Source organism: Sturnira hondurensis, unplaced genomic scaffold (genome assembly GCF_014824575.4).
Source record: "Sturnira hondurensis isolate 20B ecotype Veracruz unplaced genomic scaffold, ASM1482457v3 Scaffold0017254, whole genome shotgun sequence".
NCBI classification, from domain to species: Eukaryota; Metazoa; Chordata; class Mammalia; order Chiroptera; family Phyllostomidae; genus Sturnira; species Sturnira hondurensis.
The window spans coordinates 37,021-61,366 of record NW_028089885.1 but is presented as its reverse complement, the minus strand read 5'-3'; the positions used below and the strand labels follow the sequence as shown (position 1 = coordinate 61,366).

Genomic DNA, 24,346 nt, shown 5'->3' with positions numbered 1-24,346 from the left:
GCAGCGGCTGCTCAGGGGAAAATGGATAAAAAAAACTCCTGCCCACGCTCTCCCTCTGCCCACAATGCCCAGGCCCAAGGCGGCCCAACACCCTGACACCGGAGTCCACAGAGCTGCCTCATGGGAGCCTTTCAAGGGGGACACTTGGGCTTCTGGGACCCTGAGGGTTGGGGCGGGACCCTGTGTAGGGCTCACCTGAGCTGCCCCTTCTGAGCCCAGGGGCAAGACGCCAGGTCTTGGGGGTAGGACACGCTCGGACCCATTGCAGAGGGGCAGACTGCTGGCACCACACAGAGGCGGGAAGCTCCAGTGGGCCTGGGCCCAGGGGTCTGGAAGAAGAGATGGGGTGTGTGGGAGGGCCTGGATGAGGAAGGGTGAAGCCCAGACAGGAGAGGGGGGTGCCCACCCACAGTGCCCTGATACTGCCCCAGGCAGCAAAGGGAGGGTCTGAGTCCCAGCGAGGGACAGAGGAGAAGGGGCCTGGGTGCTGAGCATGCCCTCCCCCGGCCTCCCTCCCTCCTGTGGGCTTCTGCAGCCCCAGGGGCCCTCCTGGCCATCTGGCTCCACCAACAACGCTCTCCTTCCTCCCTCCCCAGTCCGTGTTTTCCTCCTTCTCCCTCCCCGCAGGGCCCCTGCCCGAGGAGGGTAGCGAGACCTCCTCCACGTGTCCTCCTTCCCTTTGCTGTCTGAATCCTCCCCACCTAGGCCGGGGGGAAGCGTGTGTGTGCATATTTCTGCCGGTGCTGCATGTGCATCTGTGTGAGTCCACGTGCAGGCCCTGCCCTGCCTGTGTGTTATGCGTGCACACGTGTGGACAGGGTTATGCAAACACCCATGGGCCTGTGTCTGGAGTGTACCATAGTGTAAGTGTGGGTTCCCTGGGCGCATGTCTGAGCAGGTGTGACTGCAGGTATGGTGTGTGACCACGAGCAGGGGTGTGGGGATGCATACAGCCCCTGCTGGGCCCCTGAAGTGAGGGAGCTGACCTCATGCCCCAGCTCTTTGGCCCACCTGCACAACACCCTTCTGGAAACACTCCAAGCCTCATGGGAGCTGGGGGGCCACTGGGGCAAGGCTGGCTGGGGTGGCAGACTGGGACCTGCAGGGACCTCACGTGGCGCCAGAGCAAATGTCCGCACAAAGGCAGCATGTCTAGCTCCCCCAGCTGGTGTGTGGTCTGTGCTGGACACACTCCCCTCCTTGAATGCTGTTATCAGCCCAGCATGGCTGGGGAGTGAGCAGAGGCACAGCCCGAGCTGCCCACAGCCCCGACAGCGCCACTTGCAGGGGTGGACCCTTCTTTTGGTCTCAGGGCCTCTGTGGGGCTGTGAGTGGGGCAGGGCCCACCTCCCCTCTCACTGCCCATAGCACCCATAGCCGGAAAGGCCACTGCTTAGAAAAGAGCTCTTTATTCCACATTGCCCAGTATTTTTACACAAGTAAAATAAAATGCATATTTCTGTACCCCGCAGTCCGGGCGGGAGGCGGTGTTCTGGAACAAACACGGCCACTGCTCCCTGTAAACATGATGGAGTGGAGATGGGGTGGGGGGGAGGTGTCCTTCAGGGACGGCACCTGTGCCCCGGTGTCGGCCGCAGTGTGGAGGGGACCCCGTATGTACACACGCCCGGCCACTGAGAAAGGCTTTGCTGTCCATCGGGGGCTGGTCAGCAGGGCCCCAGCACGGTCCACAGCACCAGCGCAAGACCAAGGGGTGCAAGGCTGCAGGCAAGGCCAGGAAGGGCACCTGAGCCCTCTGCATCTCCAGCACCACCACCCACACCGCCCGCACCGCCTACACCGCCCACACTGTCCACACCGCCCACACCGCCTGCCTGGCCCAGACGGCACTGGCTGCGAGTACGGTTCTTCCGGGAACAGCCTGGCCTCCGGCGAGGCCCCATGGTGGGGGGTCCTGGTGGCTCAGAGCCCTGGGGACGAAGTGCGGTTAGCGGGGGCTCAGCCGAACCAGGCAGGATCCCGAAGGGGGAGTCGTTGATGTGCCTCGGACCAGAGCCATTGCCTGGAGGGCTGTCACCTGGCGGTGCTCGTCCTTTCAGCGCATTGCCAGCTGAGGCTGGACCGGCCTCTAGCACCGAGGCCTTGTCTGCAGCCTCTGGCTGGCAGCACTTCGGAAGCCCCAGGAGCTGCTCATCCGCAGGCCCACCAGTCCAGAAGGGACGTGAAGGCCCAGCAGCCGCTGCACAGCCTTCTAGGTCGGTGGCCGCCAGGCGCTTAAGGTCTCGACCAGCCAGGCGCCGGGGCAGGCTGCAGGGCAGCTCAGACGAGGAGCCACGGAACTGCTGCAGCCAGGCCCAGAGCGGGCGGGCCCGGCAGTCGCACACCCAGGGGTTGTCATTGAGCCGCAGGTACTGCAGGGAACGCAGGGGCACCAGGGCCTCTGCGGGCAGTGCCGTGAGGTTGTTGGCGAACAGGTAGAGTGTCATGAGGCGGCCAAGGTCATGGAAGGCGTGCGGGTGCACGCGGGCCACGCGGTTCTGGTGCAGCAGCAGGCGGTCGAGGCTGTGCAGGCCGCGGAGGGCACGCTCGGGCACGCTGGGGATGCGGTTGCCGTGCAGGAAGAGGTGTGTGAGGTTGCCCAGGTCTCGGAAGGCGTCATCCGGCAGCGCCTGCAGTGCGTTGTCCTGCAGGTAGAGGTACTGCAGGGCGGCCAGGCCGCGGAACAGGCCAGGACCCAGCTCCTGCAGGCCACAGCGGTCCAGGTGCAGGGTGTGCAGGCGGCCCAGGCCGTGGAAGGTGGTGGGGTCCACGGCCCGCAGCTGCGCGTTGTCGCTGAGGTCCAGCTGCTCGAGCAGGGCCAGGCCTGCGAAGGCAGCAGCGTCGATGTGGGCCAGCGCGTTTGAGTGCAGCCACAGGATGGTGAGGTTGCGGCAGGCACGGAAGCCAGCCGCCGGCACGTGCGCGATGCGGTTGCCGTGCAGGAAGATGCGCTGGCTGGCTGCTGGGATGTCGGTGGGCACAGCCTGGAGGCCCTGCTGGGGGCAGCTCGTGGTCACCTTGGGCTCGTCGTAGCACACACAGGCTCCTGGGCACAGAGCTGCCACTCGCCACACCTGCAGCCACAGCACCCAGGCCAGTAGCCAGCTCCCTGTGGGCAGAGGAGAGGGCAGTTAGCTGGCAGGGAGCCTGTGAGGCTGGGGGTTGTGTGGGAACCAGGCCGCTCCAGGATAGGCTGTCACCCCTGGAAACTCAGGTGCTGTGATCCCTGCTCTCCCTGCCACGTGGAAGCTGCTGCCTCAAAACCTGCTGGGGAATCACACGCTCCTTTGGAATCACAGGACCGTGGTGCTGGGGGCCGGTATTTCAACCTCGGCCAGAAATGTGCTCTGGAACCTAGGCCATCGAGCAACAGCCCTCCCTCCAGACAACAGCTCTGGCCAGAGGCACATTGATGACTCCCCTTCGGGACCCTGCTTGGCTCAGCAGAGCCCCTGCTGACTGTGCTGAGGCCCAGGGCTCCGAGCGACCAGGGCCACCCACCCTGGGCTCTGGCCAGAGGCCAGGCCACTCGACATCTGCCTTGACTGCAGATGTCCATGCCGTCCAGCCCAGAGCTCCAACACCCCAGCCGGCGCTCGCAGCCCTGCCGCTCAGGTTAGCCAGGACCCATGGGGGCCTCCCAGGGCAGACACTCGCACCTGTGGACACCTTCTTGGGACCTATGCGAGCTCTGTCCCTGTTGGCCCAGCACTGTCCCTAGCCTGTCCCCAGCCCCACCAGCCCACAAGTCAGGCTGGGAGAGAGGCTCTTGGAAGATACTCGAGGGCCAGCCTGGCAGAGCTCCTTCCGAGGGGCCCTGAGTGGAGGCTCATGCCCAAGACTGCCAGGTGGTCAGCTGCTGGGCCCTCTCCAGCTCCAAGGGGGTAAGTGAGCTGTGGTTCAGACCCTATGCACTGGCCCAGCTCCGGGACATGCTGAGGCCCCAGGGTGGCCCTGATTCTGAGGAGGCCTCAGCACTGCAGGGATCTGGGCTTTAACAAGGAAACCGCAGGCACCTTGGTGGAGCCAGGGGCCACCACCTCTAGTGGCCCTCCTGCAGGTGCCTGGGGTCCCACCAGCTGGCCCCGAGCAACATGCTGGCACTGAGCAACGTGCTGGCACAGGATCAGGAGGCAGGACGTCTGAGGGCAGGTGGGTCAGAGGCTCAGAAGGGCGAGTCTCCGATCCGCAAGCAGACCGTTCCCTCCTCCACACACACCACAGCCACTTGGAGGGCTTCCTGCCTTGGCCCAAGGCACCTCCTGTAGCCTCCTCTCTGCAGCCCCGTTTGCTGCCTAATCTCTCCCCTAGGTTAGGAGCTAACTCCTTACCAGCCCAACAACCTTGGCACAATCCCAGCTGCCCCCAGCCTTCCCAACAGATCCATTCTTGGGGGTTCCGCCCCAGCCCCAAGGGGCTACACCCCCATTCTCCCTCCTCCACCGAGGGGCCAGATACATGGGGCCTCACCAGTGGCCTATACCAGGCAGCAGACCCCTCCCAGGCTTGCATCCAGCCCTGATCTCAGCAGGAGGGCCACTCAATGCTGAGCTCAGTGCCTATCAGCCTACCATTAGAGCGGCTGTCTTTGAAAGCGGAAGGTTCCTTCTGCCTTCAGGAGTGAGTCTATTAAAATGCGAATCCCCCTGGGAGGGTTCTGGCTTATCAGCTAACATTTGAGTTATCAGCCAACACCTGCACTGATAGCAAACACCTTCCTTGGCAGCTAGCTAAGAGCAGGATTTTGCAGACAGGAGCTGGCTAAGCACTGGGGATGGGGCCGGGAGGGAGAAGAGGACCACAAGCTAACTTCCTCCATCCAGCACTGTGACCTTGGGGTTCCCTGCCCCTACTGAGCCCTCTCTACCTGGGCTGGTCAAGAAGCTCACCCGAAGCGCAGGGCCCCAGCAGGCTGGCATGTGGGGCAATCACAAGGGGTGTGCACTCCCAGACTCTGGTCCCCAGGTCCTGAATGCCCCCTCCCCAGTCTGGCGACCTCCTCTGTCCTCCGTCACCTGCTGGGGACCTGGCAGCCCCAGTGTGGTGATCCAGAGAGATAGGCACAGCCCAGGGTCCCCCAGGCCCTGGGTCCCCCTCCTGGCTGGCCTTGTGTGGGAGGCTGCGAGGGGCACCGCTTCGGCAGTTGTTCTATTTATACTGCTGACATCCTCTCTGGCTCTCTCCTCGTGGGGCCTCCTTGGGAAGTCAGGCCTCATTATGCCAGCCAGCTCCCACCAGCATCTCACCTGCTGTCACAGGATGTCACTGTGCTAGGCAAACAGCACTTCCTGTCCTCGAGACCCAGGGTGGGGTGGGGCGGGGCTGCAGGTACTCACCCGGCCAGGCTGGAGAGGGGGCATCCAGGACCTGGGGACCAGAGTCCGGGAGTGCACACTCCTTGTGATTGCCGCACATGCGGGGCTGCAGGTATGCACCAGACCCCCTCAGCAGCTCCGAGGGTGGGTCCCATCATGATTCTGCCACGCCACCAATTGCACCACGCCACAGCCCAGGCCACACCACTGATCGGCTGTGTCACCAGCCACCCACCATGACCATGCTGCCACCTCGCCGGCCCAGAGACATTGCTGTTGCGCAGTGCCCTGCGGTGCTCAGGCCTGCACTACAGTCTGTGAGCTGGGCTGGTGTCAGGTTCAGCTGACTTCACCAGAATTGGGGCTGGCTGCTCTGACCGCCAGTGGCCCCCAGCCTTGGCCCTCAGGAGATTGTGCACCTGGGGCCACCCCCACTCTAAGAATACCCCAAGCAAGGTTCTGGGGCTTGGCCGAACCACCACGGGCGGGGGTGGCTAGCAGAGGGGCCGAGCAGCTCAGCCCTGCTGGGAAGCGGGATCAGGCACACAGACGTGTGAGCTAGCTGCTTTTCAGAAATCAACTTCAGAGGCGCAGCCCTGGGGCATGGGCCCTGATGCCAGGGCAAAAGCCGGCGGTGGGCTCTCTCCTCACACAGCCGCAATAACCGCAATAATTGGCTCCAGTTCGGCCCCTCTTGGGGCCAGCCCACTGGTCTCCATGGCAACCCCTCTGCTGAGCAAGCAGAAGGGGGCATCTTTTTACGAGATATTCAAACCCAACTTTGGAGTGTGGGTTCACACTCACAGCAGGGGCCCTGGGGACACCAGAGACCAAGCCAGGCAATGGGAGGCCATCCCCTGACCCCGCCCCTCGGGCTGGGCCCAGTCACCCACCTGACTCCTTCAACACCCACTGTGGACTGCAGCCCCTCCCAGCACTAAAAGACCTCCCTGTCCGTCTCCCCACCATTCCCATCCCGTTCCCCCACCTGTCCCCTCGGCCTCTCCCTTCACCCTGCTCCCCATTTCGCTGCAGCCCCCAGAGCCAGGCCTCTCTGGCTTCTAGGTTTGTGCCCTTGCGGCTCCCTCTGCCCATCAGAGGCTGCAGGCTGCACTCCAGCCCACCTGCCCCAGCCTCTCTGGGCCCCGGTCCTCAGTGAGCACCAGTGCCAGCTTGCCTCCCGGCATGTGTGGCAAGAAGACAGCCCTGCTGTGGCTCTGGCTTGCACACATGGAAACCACAGTGCACACAGAAAACCTGGGCACAACACACCACCCCAAAGCCCCTGTCACTGTTGTGGCCCCACACCAGGTCGCCAGGCCCCCAGAGCTACACACACACGGACACCAGTCCCTCTCCCCCCATTCTTAAGGCAAACACCGGTTCAGTGCCCTCGGGCTTCGGTGGTCCCACTCGGCAATGGGGTGGCAGAGACACCCACGTCAGGGGCTGCCATGAGGTTCCGCCCGCTGGTATAAAAGGTGTGAGTCTCAGGTGCATAAGAATCAATTTTCTTCTCAGTACCATGAGCCCATTTTACAGATTAGGAAACCGAGGCAGTCAGTGGTGAGGCCCTGACCTGCCCCTACTGGAGCAGGTCCAGGAGGAAGGGTGGGAGATGGGAAAAGCCACACCACCTCCTGGCCAAGCCTGAGGAGTAGCCACCGTGTGACCTCGGCAGGAAGGGACCCAGGCTGGAAAGATGTGGACAGGTGCTGGGCCACATTGCTCCCTCCTGTGCCATTGGTGGCTGGGAGGGGACATTTCTAGGAAGGCTCTGAGCTTCTGCCTGCCCCGCCATCCCCAGGAGACTGGGGTCAGTGGGCTGTAGGGGGCTGGGCAGCTCTAGTGTAGCCATGACAGCGGTCAACTCGGGATCCTCTTGAACACCAAGAACATCCCTCACAGGGGCACGGCATGGACCGCAGTTACAAGGCAGAACTGGAGGCCACAGCTCAGCACACCAAGGCCAGAAATAGCTCCAGGCGGGGGTGGAGCCAGCGGTGTCCACCTGCCGCAGGGTCGGGCTATGCCCATGCTCCTCCCCTCTGCTGCTCTCCCCCTCCCTGCCAGCCTTCCACTTACCACAGGCTCACCACCGATCCTCTGCCTTCCATCTGTCCCCTCTCGATCTTCACTTGCTTCCCACACTCAACCATCACTGTCCGTTTGTCCTGGGGTGGTGTGCATGTCCACTGCATTTCCCAGGCCCCATCCCCAGCTCCAGGTAGGGGCAGCCCACTCCCGCAGGGGTGTGGTCGACACCCTGCTGTCCCCAGTGCCCTAACAATCTTCTCAGGGCAGTGGCTGCAGGCATGGGCTAGGTCCAAAATGGACCAAGTGACTGCTGTGGCAGCGGGAGGGTACTGGATCCAGGCCAAGTGGTGCTAAGTGGAGGAAACTGAGGCCAGTGTGGGCGGGGCCTGCCTGACGTGGTGCTGAGACTCAGGCAGAGCCAGCAGGACCAGCCTCCTGAACGCACACAGGGGCTCCAGGCCAACAGGCCAGGCCCAGGCTGGTCCCCTGTCTGCAAACTCTCCTAGAGGCTCAGCTTATGCACCCATCTCAGTTGAAGAAATGAGTTTCAGGGGGGGAAAGCCACTTGCTCACAAACCAAGGCTAGTAGGGTTCCCACGGTCATGCTGCCAGGTCAATGAAAGGCCTCACCAGGCAGTAAAGGGTCAGGGCTTCTCCCTCCCCCACTCACCCATCGCCCCCACCTCAAACCCAAGCTCCATTCTCCCTCAAAATTTCCAGCCCATACAGCATCTGGGATGGCAGCTCTGGGCCCCTTTCAAGTCAAGGAAACAGGTCTTCAGGGGAAAGCCTGGCCCACTTGGGAGCTGGAGGCCAGAGGCAGCGCCCTGTGACTGGGGCCTCGCTCTCACTCAGCCCTTGCTTGCTCCGCAAACTGCATCAGGTGACCTGCTGGGCACTGCAGGCCTGAGATCAGGACATAGGCCTTGGCTTGTGACAGCTGTGATCTGGGAGTAGAATGACCACAGGTGCTCACCCTGCCGTGCTGCTGGCATGTGCTACCTGGGAATTTAAGGTGCCCCAGAACACCGAGCCAGCTCTGGGTGTCAGGGTATGCCTGGGGAGGAGTCCTGGAAACCCCGCTAGGGTCCGGGTCCAGGCAGGCAGGCTGGTGATCAGGACCCTTGGCCTGGAGCTTTGGAACTCTGGAGCTTCGCCCTGTCCAGCCCACACGTTTCTATATGCCCACCTCCCTTGGCCCCCACCCCAGGGACCCCCATGCTGGGGGCTGAATGCCAGCACTTAGAGGTTCTGTCCAGCCCGAGGGAGTCAGCCAGCCTCTCTGCCCTTCCACTAGGCCACCAACAAACACCTGCTGCCTAATTACCTGGAGAATTCTGTCTCCACAGCCAGTTCCTCACAGTCCCTTGGCTAACTGATTCCAAAGGCCATCATAGGCTTGAGTTTCCAGAGAACACTAACGAAGAACTGGCCGGTGGCCAACATGCCCCTGCCTGGGGAAGGGGCTCAGGAGAGGGGCACTCCTGCCCCCACGCCCACCTGACTCCTTCCCACCACTCGCTCCCGTCTGGGACTGAGTGCCCGGCCTGGTGGTGCCAACAGTGTTGGCCTGCCTCCCTCCCCATCCAGCCCTCCTCTTCCCAGGCCCCTGCTCCTGCCACTTACATGAAGCTGGCCGTTCTTCTGAACATCAGCCGCTGACGGGGCAAAGTGCAGGAATGCACAATCAGGGCGCACACAGTAAAAATACATACTTGGGGTGCATGCTGTAGGAGTACACTCCTGGGCCTTCAGTTGTGGGGTGTGTGGGGCTCAGGGCAAAGGGGTGAGTCATCAAACAGCAGAGGGATTGCTAAGGTAAGGCTGGGCAAATGGGGGAGCCCCCCCAGGAGCCAAGGCTAGTGGAGGACACTGGGGTGGGGGCAGATTACCACGTGCTCTCGGCACTGGCCAAACATCGCCGACAGGCCGGACAGATGGCCTCTGTGCGAGCCAGATTTACTCTGCCCTGAAAAGACAAGTGCATACCTTGGGAGGCTCTCGTCTACCTGCCCCGTGGGACCTGCCCTGGTCTGGAGGGAGAAGTCAGGTCGCAGCCCACCTGAGCTGTCCCAGAGCAGCCGAGCTCTTGCAAACCCAGACCAGGGAGGCTCGGGCCCCTTGAGGGGTTGAGCGTCTGCAGGGGGCTCGGGAGATGTGGGGCTGACCGGCGGCAGGGAGTGCACAATAGGCACCTGCAGAGACCGAGGACAGGCCCCTTGTGCATCGGTGAGCCTCGTGGGGCCCGGCGCTTTCCAGGGGATGAGGTGTCGAGAAGCAGCAAGTGACCCTCCTCAGCCCGAGAGTCTCCTGTTTCAGTCACCACCAGCTCGGGGCTGGGGTGCCAAGTTCAGGTGGCCAAATCAATACCCTCGTCAGAGCCTATGGGCTTTTGGGCCTCCTGTTCCACGGGCATCTGGCAAGCCAGCCCTCTGGCCGCTGCCTGGGCAGCAGAGTGCAGTGGCCTAACACAGCGTGGGGCCCACAGCACTGAAATTGTTTAGAATTTGGCAATTTGGAAAAATAGTGTGCCGACCTGGCTTATGACAGGAGCCTGGTGAACACCTGCTGCCGGTGGATGTTGCTGCCTTCACCCTCCCCGCCACCCCGGCCTCACAGAGGTCCCTCAAACCCGCAGGTGATGGAGGTGCTGACGAGGCCACACAGCGGAAAGGAGCGGTGCCTGGCAGCATCACAAGGGGCCGGAGGGGGTGAGGAGAGAAGGTGGACCTGAAACAGCATGCAGGTCAAGAGAAAAACAATTATTTCGCTAAGGAGGCTGTCAGAAGACTGGCAATCAGACACTCATAGAGGAGGACAACTTAAAGCCCAGGACAAAACTGGGATGTCTCCGGGCACTGGGAGGAGGCACAGGCCCTGCTTGGGAGGAGGAGGGGGGCCTTCGGGGAGGCGTGTCTATAGGGAGGAAGTTCTGGGTGGGCAGGGGGGCTGGGGCTACAGCCTCTCAACACCGATCCAGCCCCGCCCAGGGTAATGCGCCCTCCTCTGGGGGCCCTGCAGCCAGCTGCCCTGAGCGGGGCTCTCTGACCAACTAGCATCGCCCTGTGTGCTTGGGCTGGGAGGAGTGGAAGTGGCTGGTCCTGACGCACTTCCCAGGTTGACAAGAGCTTCTTCCCAAGTAAGTACAAAGACGGGCCAACAAAGCCTAGGAAAGAAGGGAGGCATGGGAGGGTGGGTCCCCCATGGCATCAGGCCCCCAAGTCACCTTCGGACCCACAGCCAGGGTCTTGAGTGGCAAGTGAGCTTCAGAGACCCACAGTCCTTGTCATTATCACAGCAGACATGGGCAAGGCTTTGGGATCACAGGGCCACTGGCACCTGGGGTCCACTCAGAACGCGGCTGGTCTCACACGAGGGCAGGGATCCCCAGAGGCGAGTGAGTCAGGGGCCAGTGCTGGGCAGCCACCAGACATTGCTGAGCAGGGTGGGGGTGGGGAGGGTGGCTGTCAACCCCGCTCCTCTGGCAGGGCGACAAGGCTGAGAGATGTTAGGTGACCACGGGGCACCTGCAAGGCCAAGGACAGGGTCCAGGCCCACCCACACTGTCCCAGGAGACCACAGCAGGCCCTGAGTTCCAGGGACCTGTGCAGTAGGAAGGGGCAACTGGTGCCCCACCCCGAGGTGGGCCAGTGGGCTCTGGGCTCCCTGACCTGCACAGCGCCTTGTCCTCAGCCCATGCTTTCTGTTCCCAGGCTGCTGAGAAGGGCCCTGGGGTCCGGCAGCTTTGGGCTCGGATGTGAGTTCTGCACCCCTTCCCTGCAGCTGGGGAAGCTGCAGGCCTGCTCCGCCTCTGTTTCCCGCCTGTGACACGAGGATGACCATGGGTCAGCATCTGCCTCCCTGGGTCCCCACGGTGCCTCCGGCCTGAATGGCCACTAAGTCCCTGCACCTGGGGCCCCAGCCCAGTTCTGCCTCCCCAGAGGCTGGTGTGGAGCCTCTGCTAATCTGGTCTCGTCAGCCCGGCCTCAGGTGAGGAGCCCTGGGGAGTGAGACCCCAGGGCTGGAGATGGCACCCCAGAGCCACGCTGATGGTCTGCTTCCCACAGTCTGGGGCTGCTGCAGCCTGGCCTGACAGCCCTGCTTCGCTCACCCAGGAGAGGCTGCGTCTGGGTGGGAGGAGGCACCTGGAGCAGGCTGAGCTATGAGCATGCAGAGAGCCACTCTCCTCTCCCCCTCCCCTCGCCCCCTCCACCGAATGCAGCCTCAGTGCAGAGCGCAAACTCTCACACTCCAAGACAGGCCCGCAGCCCAGGGCAGCCGCCTGGCCTCACGAGACAGCTCCATCCGCCCTCAGCGCTGAGTCACGTTGCTGCTCAGATGGCACAGGCATGCTCGCTGGTCTGCTTCCCCGCCCACCCACCAGCCGCATGGGACACGTGTGCATCCCTGGGACCCACGGTGGTGGTGAAGGTGTTCGCGCTGTGAGGGGCAAGGAGCAGGGTGTTGGGCTGTGCCCTGAAGGGACACCCAGAGGGGAGGTCTCCCTACAGTGGCTCTCGCCCGGTCGCCCCCATCCTGCATCCACAAGCTCGGCCCCCAGAGGAGCATCCGGTCCCCCTTCGGTGCTTCCCTACCAGGTGGGACCAGAAACCAGGTGTCTGGGAAGCGCACCAGTGGAGACAGAGGGAAAATGGCGGTAGAGGAAGTAGAGATAGTGCGGGGAACAGATGCGGGTGAGGAAAATCTCATCAGTGTCCTTGCAGAGATACAGGAGGGTTCAAAGCAAGAACAGGGTGCTACGACCAAGGAGCCATCGGAAAACAAGAAGAGTGCCTGGAGGTTAAAAATAGAATTGCTAAAATTAAAAAAAAATCAATAGAAGTGTTAGAAAGCAAGGTCAAGGAAGTCAGGAAAAGAAAAACAAAAAGAGAAAGAGGGGGAAACAGTGATCTCCAGAAGACAAAGGATAGGTCCAGCATCTGCCTTCTTGGAAGTTTCAGAAAGAGAAAACATAGGAAATAGAGAAGAAAAAAATTATCAAAGAAATAATACCAGAAAATCTCCCAGAGCAGAAGACCCGGCCCTCCAATGGGCAGGTGCCAAGCACAGCCAATGAAAGTAGCCATGTGATTTCGGTCTGTGAAGGTCACGAGAAGCACCCAGAGAAAAAGCCACGTGGCGTCAGACTTCACCACAGAGCACCAAACACTGGTTTGTTCATTGCTGTGGCTTCCCAGTTGTGAGCAGAGCCATTTCCAGCACGGAATTCCGGACCAGGCCCATGCAACTTGAATGGATTTGCTAATATTCGAGGACTCGGAACGATTCTTCGCTGCGTCTGCCTTAGAGAGTTTGTTTAAGGTGTGTTTCAGCTAACAGAGAATGTAAACCCTGAAGGCGGAAAACGCAGGGTCCAAGAAACATTGGGGGATGAAGGGAGGTCCTGGGTGGCTGTCAGGGGGCCATCACTCCCTGGCCCAGGTGAGGAAAACCAATAGAATGCCTGATGTGCAGAAGAGTACACACATAAGGGTGGCAGATGGGACAAGAGAAAAAAAAAAGACGACGTCAACCGTAAACTCCAGGAAAAACAAAAGGCCGCACAACAGCGGGAGGGTCACTAAGGTACCCCTCTGTGGCCAGATGGCAGAGAGCATTTATTTATATGACCCAGGCTGGGCAACACTGGCTATGAATGGAACTGATGGTAGCAAGACGCTGGGGAAGGTGCTGAAGAAGAGGGAGCAGGGTTGGAGCCGTGGAAACGTGAAGCCAGCCACCTGGACACACAAGGAACAAGGCACCGGCGGCTGCAGCCTGGCACTGCAGACTGATTCTCCAGACCAGCCTCCGGGCTGGGTGCAGGCTTTAACTGTGAGCAAGATACGGTTGACCACTGTGTTATCTTCATAAAAAGCCTGCATGTTTGGTTTGGCACTGGCATTTCAGAGACAGAGACAGATAAAAAGAAGAAAATAAAGGGTATGTGCCAGAAGGCGGGGAGGAACACGGGTCAGAAGCAGGTGTCTTCGTGGTGCAGGAGACAGTGGGGCTATGGGAGGGTCCNGGCACTGCAGACTGATTCTCCAGACCAGCCTCCGGGCTGGGTGCAGGCTTTAACTGTGAGCAAGATACGGTTGACCACTGTGTTATCTTCATAAAAAGCCTGCATGTTTGGTTTGGCACTGGCATTTCAGAGACAGAGACAGATAAAAAGAAGAAAATAAAGGGTATGTGCCAGAAGGCGGGGAGGAACACGGGTCAGAAGCAGGTGTCTTCATGGTGCAGGAGACAGTGGGGCTGTGGGAGGGCCCCGCAGCGCTCGGCCTGGTGTCTGGGCCGGGGACAAGGCTCCTCAGCCCCTGCTCAGCCGAGGGTGGCTGAGGATGCCCCCAGTCGCCAGGGACGCTCTAGCCTCTTGGTTCCAGAACCTCTGAAATCCAGACACTTGAAGGGACAGCCTGCAGCCTGAAAACCCATGTGTGCTCAGGCTCTGCACAGTTCTGCTGCCACCAGGCAGACACGTCTGCCCTGCTCCTGTCCCCTAGATCCGAGTCCCCTGCCCCCCACTGATGTCCCTCAGGAGCAAGGGGTCTGGTGGATAAGCCCGGCAGGCGCCTCCTGCACTTGTGGCCCCAGGGAGGGTTCACCCTGGCCTCGCCCGGCACAGACGAGCTCCCTTTGGCTTCTATGAGAGCACTAATCGCGTCTGTGCAACGGAACCCACGGCACGCAGGCAGGGGCGACGTGAATAAGTAATTGCTCTTTTATTAACAAGTGATAAATTATTCCTATATGATTGTGTGTGATTACTCTTCCTTATTTGAAATCAATTTAGGATGGAAACCGTTGGCGGCTTCTCACCATCTAGGGTGGGAGAGGGAGGCGCCGCTGCCTCCTGGAAAACAGGTCAGTGTATTTCGGCTACTTCCTGAGGCTGCTGCGCCTGGCGCTCCGGCAGCAGGAGGGGGTCGGCTGCCCTGGGGGCAGGGCCAGGGCGAGTGGCCTCATTTTCTCAGCATTTGCCCTGGGGATGGGGAAGAGGTCAGTGCTGGTAACCCAGCGTGCTGTCTCCTCACACACACCTGAGGGAAGCTCCAGAAAACACCTAGCCCACTTCCCTACCCACCAGACCCAGGGCGTAGACGCCCCTGGGGCCAAGGATCAGTCTGGGGGAGGGGCCCCAAAGCCCCAGGCCTTGTGGGGGACCACCACAGGCATGAGCAGCCATGGCCGGGCCATCTGCAGGCTGAGTTCTACTCAGTCCTTCATGGGGCCTGAGGAACAAAGCTGCTGGACCTTCCCCCCACAGAGGACCCTGCTGGCCTCTCCCACCTCCCTGCCCAGGAATAAGTCATAGCTTGACTTTATTAAGCCTGAAAAGGCATTTGCCTTTTTCCTGAAATTTTTCCGTGATTTCACAACACCCCGCCCCCACCCCCCTTCCTTCCTCCTCTAGCCCAACACTGGAGGGTCCCCAGCATGGGGCCAGGCCCAGGCCAGACAGACCTGGTCCCCTGCCCAGTGTCCCTGGCAGTGCTAGCCTGCTCAGAGCTGTGCCCTTGGCCCAGGCCTCGGCCCCTCTTCCCCTCTTCCCCTTAAGGAATACTTAAAGCCTTGTGAGTGGTCAGCAGCCTCCCTCCCTTGCAGGGCTCACACAGGAAGCCAGACCCCGCCCACTGGCCCACCCCTCTGCTCCTCCCCAGCTGCCCACCCCCCACCCCAGGACTGCAGCAGGCCCACAAGACTGGGTCACCCCCAGCCGAGCCGCTTTGTCCAGTTAAGCTCAGACACCGCCAGTGACCCTGGCCTATCAGGCCTGGGTTTGTCATCTGTGAAATGGGAGGTTGGGTCTCAGAACCTCACCATGGGTGGGAGCACTTCGGTGAACCACCCCCGCAGGGTTCCTGACACCCCTATTTCTGTCCGCTGCCAGGGAGTCCACTTCACTCCATACCTCCCCGATCCACTTCGCAGGTGCCCAAGCTGTTTGTTTCTGTCAGTTGCCCCCTAGGCCCTGGGCCCCAAGGGGGCAGGGCCTAGGCAGGGGGCAGGGCCGTGGCAGGGAGCCAGCCCACAGGAGGTGTTCCATAAATGCCTGTCACGTGCATGCAGGAAACACCCTCCTCTCAGCACGAGGCAGCCTTTTCACGCCTGTGGCAGAAAGCATTGCCTGAGGATGTCCGGGCCCAGGAGAGTCCCTGGGGTACCAGTCAGGTGATTAGGTTTAACAAGGTTCTGGGGTGTGGCCCCACAGTGGGATCAGAGCCCTTAGAAGATGAGGCGTGGGACCTGGCTTTCACTCTGTCCACGTGAGGACCCAGCCGGTGAGAGAGCCCTCACCAGAATCCGCCTCTGACGCACCCTGGTCTCAGACTCCAGCCTCCGAAACCGCGAGAAGGCGCCTCTTATTGTTGAAGCCGCCCAGTCAACTGGACACATACATGCAAAAAAAGCGGGGGGGGGGGGGAAGCCGCCTGTCTGTGGTCTTTTGTTATGACAGCCCGCTGTTTGATACAACTCCTTTCTTAAAACTCCAGTACATTTTTCCAGGTTTTCTCTCAGGACAAGGCACATAAACCGGTAAAATCAGAAGTGCTTTCAGTCTGTTCTGTTTGGTCTCACGTGCGACACTGGACGGGCAGCCCTGCCCTGGAAAGGTGGGTGAGGCTCTTCTCAGGCAGCAGGGTCCCCTTCCAGGGGCCCCAGGCCATGGGGTCCCTGCCCAGGGCTCTGCCTTGCTGGGGAATCAAGCAGGTCTCCCAACCTCTTAGAACGGGCCCCTCACCTGTAGACCAGAGACCCGCCCCACGGGGCAGAGACCACACAGCTCACATGGGCAGGCACACAGTGGGTGCACAGGAAATGCCTAGCCCACCCAACCTGGGGGAGCATCTAAGGAGTGCCTCATGTTGCCCCCAGCAGGGACCATGGTCCCACCTGACAGAGGTGAGGTCAAATCATAGCTAGAAAGGGCATGCTGGTGACCCGACCTCACCTTAGGCACTGACCCCTGCAGGAGCAGTGAGCCTTACTTTTGCTCAGGGAGCTCCCCCGCCTTGGGAATGCCCTCCCTATTCCCAGAAACACCCCCTTGGGTGGGCTCTCCTTCCCAGACCCCCACCACACCACCCCTCAGAGGAGGGACCCTTCCCAACCTGCTCTCCTCCCACACCGCTGGCCTGTCCAAGGTGTCCATCCTCAGATCGGCCGGAGCAATGGACCCAGCCCTGATGGGGACTGATGGGGCCTGATGGGGCCGAGGAGGGCCTGGGGCACAAGCAGAGCTGGTAGAGCTTGGCTGGGGTCACAGGTTCATGGGCACCCCCATGGGGCAGCGAAGGATATCAGGGAGTCCTGAGGGGTCCTGCATGAGTGACAGGCCGGGGCGGGTCTTGACCCTGCTTGGGCCTCAGGGCCACGAGGGGATAGTGAGCACACTGCTGGTCACCTGGGCTGTCGCCCCATGTGAAGGTCTGCAGCCCCTCCCTCCCTAATTCCCACTCCTGCCCAAAGAGCACACTGCCCCCTCCCCCGGCCTCGCTCACTGAGGAGGATATGAGCCTCTCTCAGACTGTGATGGGGGTGCCCGCACGGGGAGGGCTCCTTAGGGACACTCACACGGGCTGCCACCCACATCAGGCCAGCCCAGGGGCCAGGCCAAGGCTCGGGTAGCTGGTGAAGGACGGAGCCCATTAGGGCCGCCGTCTGTCTCCGGCACGATGGGTGCTCTCAGTGGCAGCCAGGAGGCGTGCAGATAGAGTATCTGTATGGGGAGAGTTTTTCTTTTGCTAGTTTTCAAACAGGAAGCCAAACACTTGTCACACCTGTCCCCGTGTCAGCCTCTGCCTGACCTAAATTGGGGCCGAGGCAGGGAGATGAAAGACAGCCTGGACATGGCTGCGGTGCAGGGCCCAAGGGCCACACAGCCCAGAGCCCACAGCATGGGAGGCTGGCTCCTTGCTGGGCCGGGCGGGCGGCAGCAGCTTCCACAGGGCAGCCATCTGGTCCAAGGTGCCCACCCCTCCCTTTGCTACCCTCTTGGCCTCCACAAGCCCCTCACCTGCCTCCTGTCTCCCTCCTCCCCCTGCACAGGGCCAGCCCAGGGCGTGCCTGGGCCCAGCCCCACACAGTGGGCTGTTCTGGAGTCTCCAAACTTCTGCTCCCTCCAGGACCCCTCCCCTCAAACAGTAGCTCCAGCCCCTATGACCAAGAGCCAGTGTAGCCTTGGGGAAGGGGGGTGGGCCTCAGGGTCCTCACCACCCTGCTGGTACCCACACAGTACTTCTCTCTTCTGGGGACCTCACAGGCTTTGGGGTGTCTTCCTGGGACCTGGGAGCCTCTCAGGTGGAATGTGTCTCAAGAATCTAGGGGACTCTACTGTGCAACACAGGCCTGGCCTGAATGTAATGCTGGAAAGCATTTGCTGAGAGAATGGAGGGAGGAAGGAGTGATCTTCTGGGACCTGTCTAGGGCTCTACCCTGAGTGTGCACCCTGGGTAATCCCACTAAGGGTGGAAAGGGTCCTCCCCAGGAGATGACAGTGGGGGTCACCAGCCAGGTTACACTCAGGAACCACGTCCCATGGCCCAACTCAGCCCCTCTTTTGGTTCTCGTCCCGTGGGGAAGGCCACCCACGTGCCAGGTAGCTGATGCTCATTGCAGCAGTGGACAGTGACAGTCCTGCTGCTTTTCCAGTTGGCCTGGGGGTCTTGGCCTTGGTCCCCAAGGAGACCTGCCCTCCTGGTCCCCACCAGGCTCACTGGCCACTGTCTTGCATGGCCTCAACTCTCAGGAGACCCTGGCAGCTGGGCAGGGCATGATCACTTGCTCTATGCTCTCCAAGGACAAGGGCTGGCGCTGAGTGGGTACTGGGAGAGCAGGGAGGCCTCACCAGAGTGTACGGAGGGACTGGGATAGAGGGGAGCACAGGGGAAGGGTGTTGGCAGGGCTCTGGGAAGAGTGGGTGGACACAAGGGCCACTCCAGGGTCCCTGGCTGGGCTGCTCTGTGGAGGTGGGTGGGAGAGCTGAGGGCAGCACTCCCTGTGTGCCCTGGGGCCCCACAGCTCTCCCAAGGTTGCTCCAACGGGACACCCCGAGTGTCCTGGTGGTTGGCCAGGTTTGGCCCTTCTCTGGAATTCTGCTTCCAGCCACATCTTTGGAGATGGGAAGTGGTTCTGGGCTGCAGGCCACACCTGAGGGGTAAGTGGCCCACCCTCCTACTGCCCAGACTCCACGGTGCCCAAGGACGGGGCAGGAAATGGGCTGCCCCTCCCCCCACAGAATGAGGCTGGTGCAAAAAGAACCATGGGCAGGAGCCTCTGCATAGCCCTGGCCCCCCGTGAGGTCTCCACTTGGGCTGGACGGGCCTACTGTGTGCCTGGAGCAGCTATAGGATGCCATACACCCAGCTCCCACCCCCGATAGCCCTGTACACAGCCGTCCTCCACCACCCCCAGAGCCCAGTACCCCGCATGTCTCCAACTTGGCGCGTTTTCCTACCCACGAAGGCACCGAGTTGGTCAACAGCTGCAGATAACAAATGAGGCCTCTGGTGACCAGGAAGAGCGGGTGCTACCCAAGGTCACACAGCAAGTTGGCGCAGCACAGGTTGATCCAGAGGCTGCCTAGACTTGGAGGAGAGACTGCTGGCAGGTCCCCGAGCCTGCCCCATCTGGGTCCTGGCAGCAGGTAAATAAAGGCAACATCTCAACAAGGTCACAGTGGCTGGCTGGGACAGACCGAGGACACAGTGCTGGGCCCAGGCACTCGGCAGGCAATCCAAGAGGGCTCCCGAGAGGAGGTGAGGGTCCTGGAGCCCTGCTTTGGCCTGAGCCCCTCGGCACTCCGCCCGCTTCCTCGACGGGCCCCTTACTGGCTTCAGCCTCAGCCTGACATTTCCCGTGACATTTGCTGCAAAGAAATAGAGTCATAAACCCAAAGGTTAAATTTGCACATTGCCTCATGCTGTCAGAAGTGTGGTCCCTCCACCCACCAGGTAGGGTGGCTATAGGGTGTGTGGGTAAGGTGGCCCACCCATTCTCGGTGCCTTTGCTGGGGGCCGAAAGGTCCCTTCGCAGTCCCTCAGAGGTATCTCAGTCACTGTTTCCCAACACAGACCCCGGGGGCACTCCAGGCCCTGGGGGGGGGGTTGCTGCAGAGGGGTCAGCAAGGGGCCCTTCCCACCCTACTTGCAAACCTGATGCCCTGTGACAAAAGGAGCTCCATCAGCGCCCGTTAACCTGGCTGCTCCCAAATCTGCTTGACTACGAAACCCTTGCTCACTTCCCACTAACTTCCCATGGAACTTCAATTCCACGGAGCATGATGTGTGACAGTCAGTTAGGAGCGCCTTGTCGCCGACCACAGAGTGGAGCAGCACCCCAGGGTACCGAGTGGGCTGCCTGAACTGAGCTGGGCAGCTCCGGACACCCCAGCCCCTCCACCCAGGCTCCCTCTGTCACCATCGGCCCAGCTCCACCTGCCAGGCCCACCTGGTTTCTGCCCAAGCAGCACCTCCCCGTGCCCCCTCTGGCAGCTCTGCACACTGCCCTGCCTTGCAGCCACACCTCCCAGGGCTGGCTGCCCTGTCCTGCGTGTGGGTGGTGGGGGCACAAGGCTGTGGGAGGTGCCTGATGGCTCGTCCCCCCTCCTCCCCCCTTGGAGCAAGGCTGCGGCCACTTGGAGACAAGGCAATCGGACAGCTGCAGGGCAGAGGCAGAGGCTGTGCGAAGGGGGCAGGAGAGGGGTGGCTAGAGGTGCCAGAGCTGGAATACCCAGATCAATATGGACGTATATTCACTCACTACCAGTGAGAAATGCAGAGCCCACCGTGGAAAGGTTCGGAGGGGTCAAGGAGAGGGGGATGTGACCAAACCTCCAGGGGACCTTGTGGGGTTTCCATGTGCAGAGCAGGTCTCCCCACACCCGGCTATGCAACCCTGGGCAGTGAGAGAGGCCGGGGCAGAGTTGGAGGAATAACGGTGCATCCTCGGGAAGGGGCTCTGCACGCACCACTGAACCCATGATGCACAGGAATAGTTCCCGATGTGCAAAGTGTTTAAAATACAGTGACAAAAGAAGAAACTGCCACACAGAACACCCGTATGGTGGGACTTGGTGGGCCCACGCACTCCCATGACGGTGCAGCGAGATGCAGGGGGTGTGGACAGTGAGCCTATCCTCTGGCGGGGCTTCCATTTGCAGCTCTGTGACCATCTGCCCTTTACAGGATTTAGTCCTATAAACACAGGAGGCCAAAGGTCACACCCCTTTAATTGCCTGGCTCAGAGTAGGGTCGCACAGCCCCAAAACAAATAAATGAATGAATGGATGAACAAGTAAATGAGAGAATGAACCAGTGGCTGGGGTTGGGCTGCTCGAGGGTGCAGAAGCAGCCAGGCCACAGGGCAGGGGATGCTGAGGGGTGCAGAGGATGCAGAGGTCAGGCCCTGGAGGATACATCTGGGTACAGTTGGGGTGGGGCGGCCAGGCAGGCTCCTACAGACCTTGAGGCTCAGGTGCTGGGTGGCCTCAGAAGGTCAGGCAGCCCTGCCTTGGGCAGAGGGTGGGGGTCATTGGCCAGGGCCCACCAGCCTGGGGGTGGGGCAGCATGGACGACATGGAACAGGCACAGCCAAGGGTCCTCAGCTTTCCCACACTCGCTGACACACTCACTCCCTCACCACCACTCACTCAGTCAACACATTCACTCTTTCACCATGGAACTCCCCTTTGGGCTCCGTTCTCCCAACCCCTCTCCAGGTTCACAGACTGAAGCTCCAAGGCGTCTTCCTGACCACAGGCCCAGGAGGGCAGGAACCTCATCCCCGGGGGGTGGGCTCCTTCTGCCCCCATCAGCCAGGACCCTCCTGGCACTGTACCAGCTGCCAGAAATGTCTATGCTATGGAGCCATGAATTCAAGGCTGGGGCAGGGAGCAAGGAGGGGCCCTCGATGTCTGTGGGCCTGGAGGCAGCAGAGGGAGGGTCGGGGGGAGTCAGAGAGCCTGAGAGGGCACAGACGTGCAGGCCTGGCTGGCCCTCATCCTCCTCAGACCTCAGGACTTCCACAGCCCCAGCATGCCCCACTTGCCCTCTTGCTTGTTGAGACTCTCCAGGCCAACCTGCCCCCCTAGGCTGTCTCCCTTCCCTGTCACCCGGGACCACAGGGAAAGGCCCATCCTGACTGCAGGGTTCCAGCTGACCACGAAGCTGCACACAGAGAGAGGGCGGAGGCTCTGGGTTCTGCAGGCTCCCTGCTGGTGAGGTGCAGAGCAAGCTGCTGCCCCAGCTTGGGAAATATATAGGGAGGTGGCCACCTCCCACCTCAATAGTGCCCTGTGCCTCCCTGCTCCCCCACCTGCCCCCGCCCCTTCCAGCTTCCCTGTGACCTCTAGGGGCCTTTATTTCCCATCTGCCAATGGGTAGGAGGGAGGGGTCTGCCTGGCAGTGCAAGGAGGACTTCCCTGGATGGGAATGGCTGACAGGGGTGGGACAGTGGTCCTTCTGTGTATTTTGAAGGTAGAAGCCCTGGGTCAGAACTCAGTGGGGGCCTCCGCCTCCACCTTGAAGTCCTCCCAACAACTCCTAAGGGGATCCTAATTATTGGCCCATGTCACACGTGAGGAGACTGAGGAACAGAGTGATGAACTGTCCCACCAAGGTCATACCTCCCAATGGGTGGCACCGCCAAGACCCAAATCCAGGCCATTGTCCTCCTGCCAACCCACGCACCCTGGAGCTGGCGACCACCACTTGTCCTGGTCCTTGAGTGGGAGCTGGCTTCTTCCCACTCTGACTGGGGGCGCGGGGGCGGGTGCCTGATTTACATGGGAAGGACAGGCTTAGACAGGGAGAGTGGCCTGCCATGCTTCCTGCCTTATCAGGGGACTCACCCTCACACACCTTTTAAGAATGACTGGCTTGTCCCCATTCTACAGACAAGGACACTGCTGGTGGCTGGGGAGCAGGCAGTGTGTCTCTGTCTCCCTGAGCCCTGGCTGGGGTCTTCCTTACCCCTGAGCGAGTTCCTGATGCCCTTGTCTCAGAGCCCCACACAGCTCCTGAGGCAGGTGACATACCGCGGAGCCCTCAGCCTGGAGGGACTGAGGCACTGGGGTCAAAGCCTCCTAAGGTGGCCCTGGGTCAGTAGACGGCTGGGCACACACCTGCACCGGGCTGGGCTGAGCAGAGGTCACTGCTGAGCAGCCAAGGAATCTGGCCACTTTGTCCCTGTGCTGACCTCCAGGTTTGAAACGGACCTTCCCTGTCCAGGGGGGTCCCAGTACCCACTGGCCACCACTGCCCCATCATGGTGGGGGAAAAGAGTGCCTGGGGGCCCTTTCACCCCACAGCCTGGGCTGTGCACTGAGCCAGCCCCCAACACATTCCTGGGGCCTCTGCTATAGATTTAGGCAGACCCTGGCCACAGACCACCTGGGCACATGGTGGCACCTACACCCAGAGGTCACGAGACACATGCTGATGTGTCCACAGGCCTGCACACAGTCATGCATGTGGGCACACATGTACAGATGCATGCTGAGTTACACACACACACTCACACACAGAGGCTTGAGGGGCTGTAAAGAGGAGACTCCCCGGACACGGGGGCTGGTGGACAGAGGTGGGTCCAGGATCTTGGAGCCGGTTTCTCACCTCCTCAGTCTGTGAGCTCCAGCTGCCCATAGCCTCCCCCTCAACACATGTGCGTGTAGGCACGGAAGCAGGTCCTGCTCAGGGGCCCCGGCTTGTGCCAAGTGTGGCGATCACAACAAGCGTGCTATGTACATGTGTATGGCTGTGGGCATGTAGGTGGGGGTGAGGATGCGGGTGTGCACCCACAGCATGCATGCACATGCACACTGGGGCAGCCTGGCATGTGTGTGCACATGCGGTGTGCGAGTGTACAGCCCTTGTAGACTCATGCACGTGCAAGGAAACGTGTGTGCAGCCTGCGGCATTGTGGACGGGAGCAGGGCAGCCCATGGGGAACCATGGCAAGGCAGCAGTTGGGCCCCCCGCCCCCACACTCCGGACCTCATACCAGGTAGAGGAAGGGGCCCCATGAGGGCTGCCAGGTGAGCCCCTCAGCAGAGCCCCGCAGGGGCCCCGTAGGCTGCGGATGCGAGGTGCCCGTCTGCCCTCTCTCGTCGCGGGCTCCCTGAAGGGGCAGCACAGGGCTAACCCCGCGTACCCCATGCCCTCTGCTGTTGCCAACGCCCCCATTTAGCCCGCTGCAGCCTGACCCCAGAGACAGGAGAGGTCCTGAGCTGAGTCCGCGGGGCAACGGCGGAGGAAGCCGGTACCTCCACCCCTGCTCGGTGCCCACGTTTCTGCAAATCTGCTCATTAACCCCTTCGCGGCCGGGGTGCTTCCAGGCTAGACCGCGCCCTTCCAGTCGGCAGCCCCCACCCGAACCTTTGCCTGGCGTCGCGGGCTAGCGGGATCCGCTGCCTCCCGTTCCGCCGCCTCCGCCAACTTTCCCAGTAAGCGGCAACTTTTCCTGCAGCCGCGGGCTCCGCCCTCCCGGGGCCGGGCACCTGCGGCCCCAGTCGGTGTGGCACTGCGGTGGCCCTCGCCGCTGCCTGTGACCCTGCCGCCTGCCTAGGCAGCCGGGACCCGCCCTGCAGCTCCGAGAGTCTCTCCCACCCCGGCGCCCCACCCAGCGGCCAGCTCGGGCGCGGTGCAGCACTCACCTCCGCTGGACGCCTTCTTCATCGTCGGGGTCGGGCAGGGCGCGTCCCAGACCGAAAGTCGCTTCGGGGCGGGCGCCCGTCTTCCCGCGGCCGGGTCCGCATCCAGGCGCCGCCGCTCCGGCCCGGCCCCGGCCCGGCCGCGGGACGAGGCTGGGCGCGCTCCGCTCCGCCAGTCGGGTGAACTGGCGGGGCCGCGGCGCGGAGGGCGAGGGCGGCGGCGACGTGGTTCGGGAGCGGATGAATGTTTTATGGGATCATGTGGTCTGACGCGGGAGGAACCCGCCCGGTACCCACGCCGGCCCGGCCCGGGCGGGGCGGGGGCGGGCCGGGGCGG

General features: G+C 61.7%; 1 protein-coding gene across 1 annotated transcript; it reads right to left on the bottom strand.

Annotated features, from left to right (window-relative positions):
- Positions 1-1,431: 1,431 nt before the first annotated feature.
- RTN4R (reticulon 4 receptor) lies at positions 1,432-24,202 on the bottom strand. The gene is made up of 2 exons (XM_037067352.1): positions 24,013-24,202; positions 1,432-3,109 (listed from the first exon to the last, which is right to left on the bottom strand). Exons 1-2 carry the CDS (start codon positions 24,032-24,034, stop codon positions 1,668-1,670), a joined length of 1,464 nt encoding a protein of 487 aa, XP_036923247.1. The 5' UTR covers positions 24,035-24,202; the 3' UTR covers positions 1,432-1,667.
- Between the last annotated feature and the right edge of the window lie 144 nt (positions 24,203-24,346).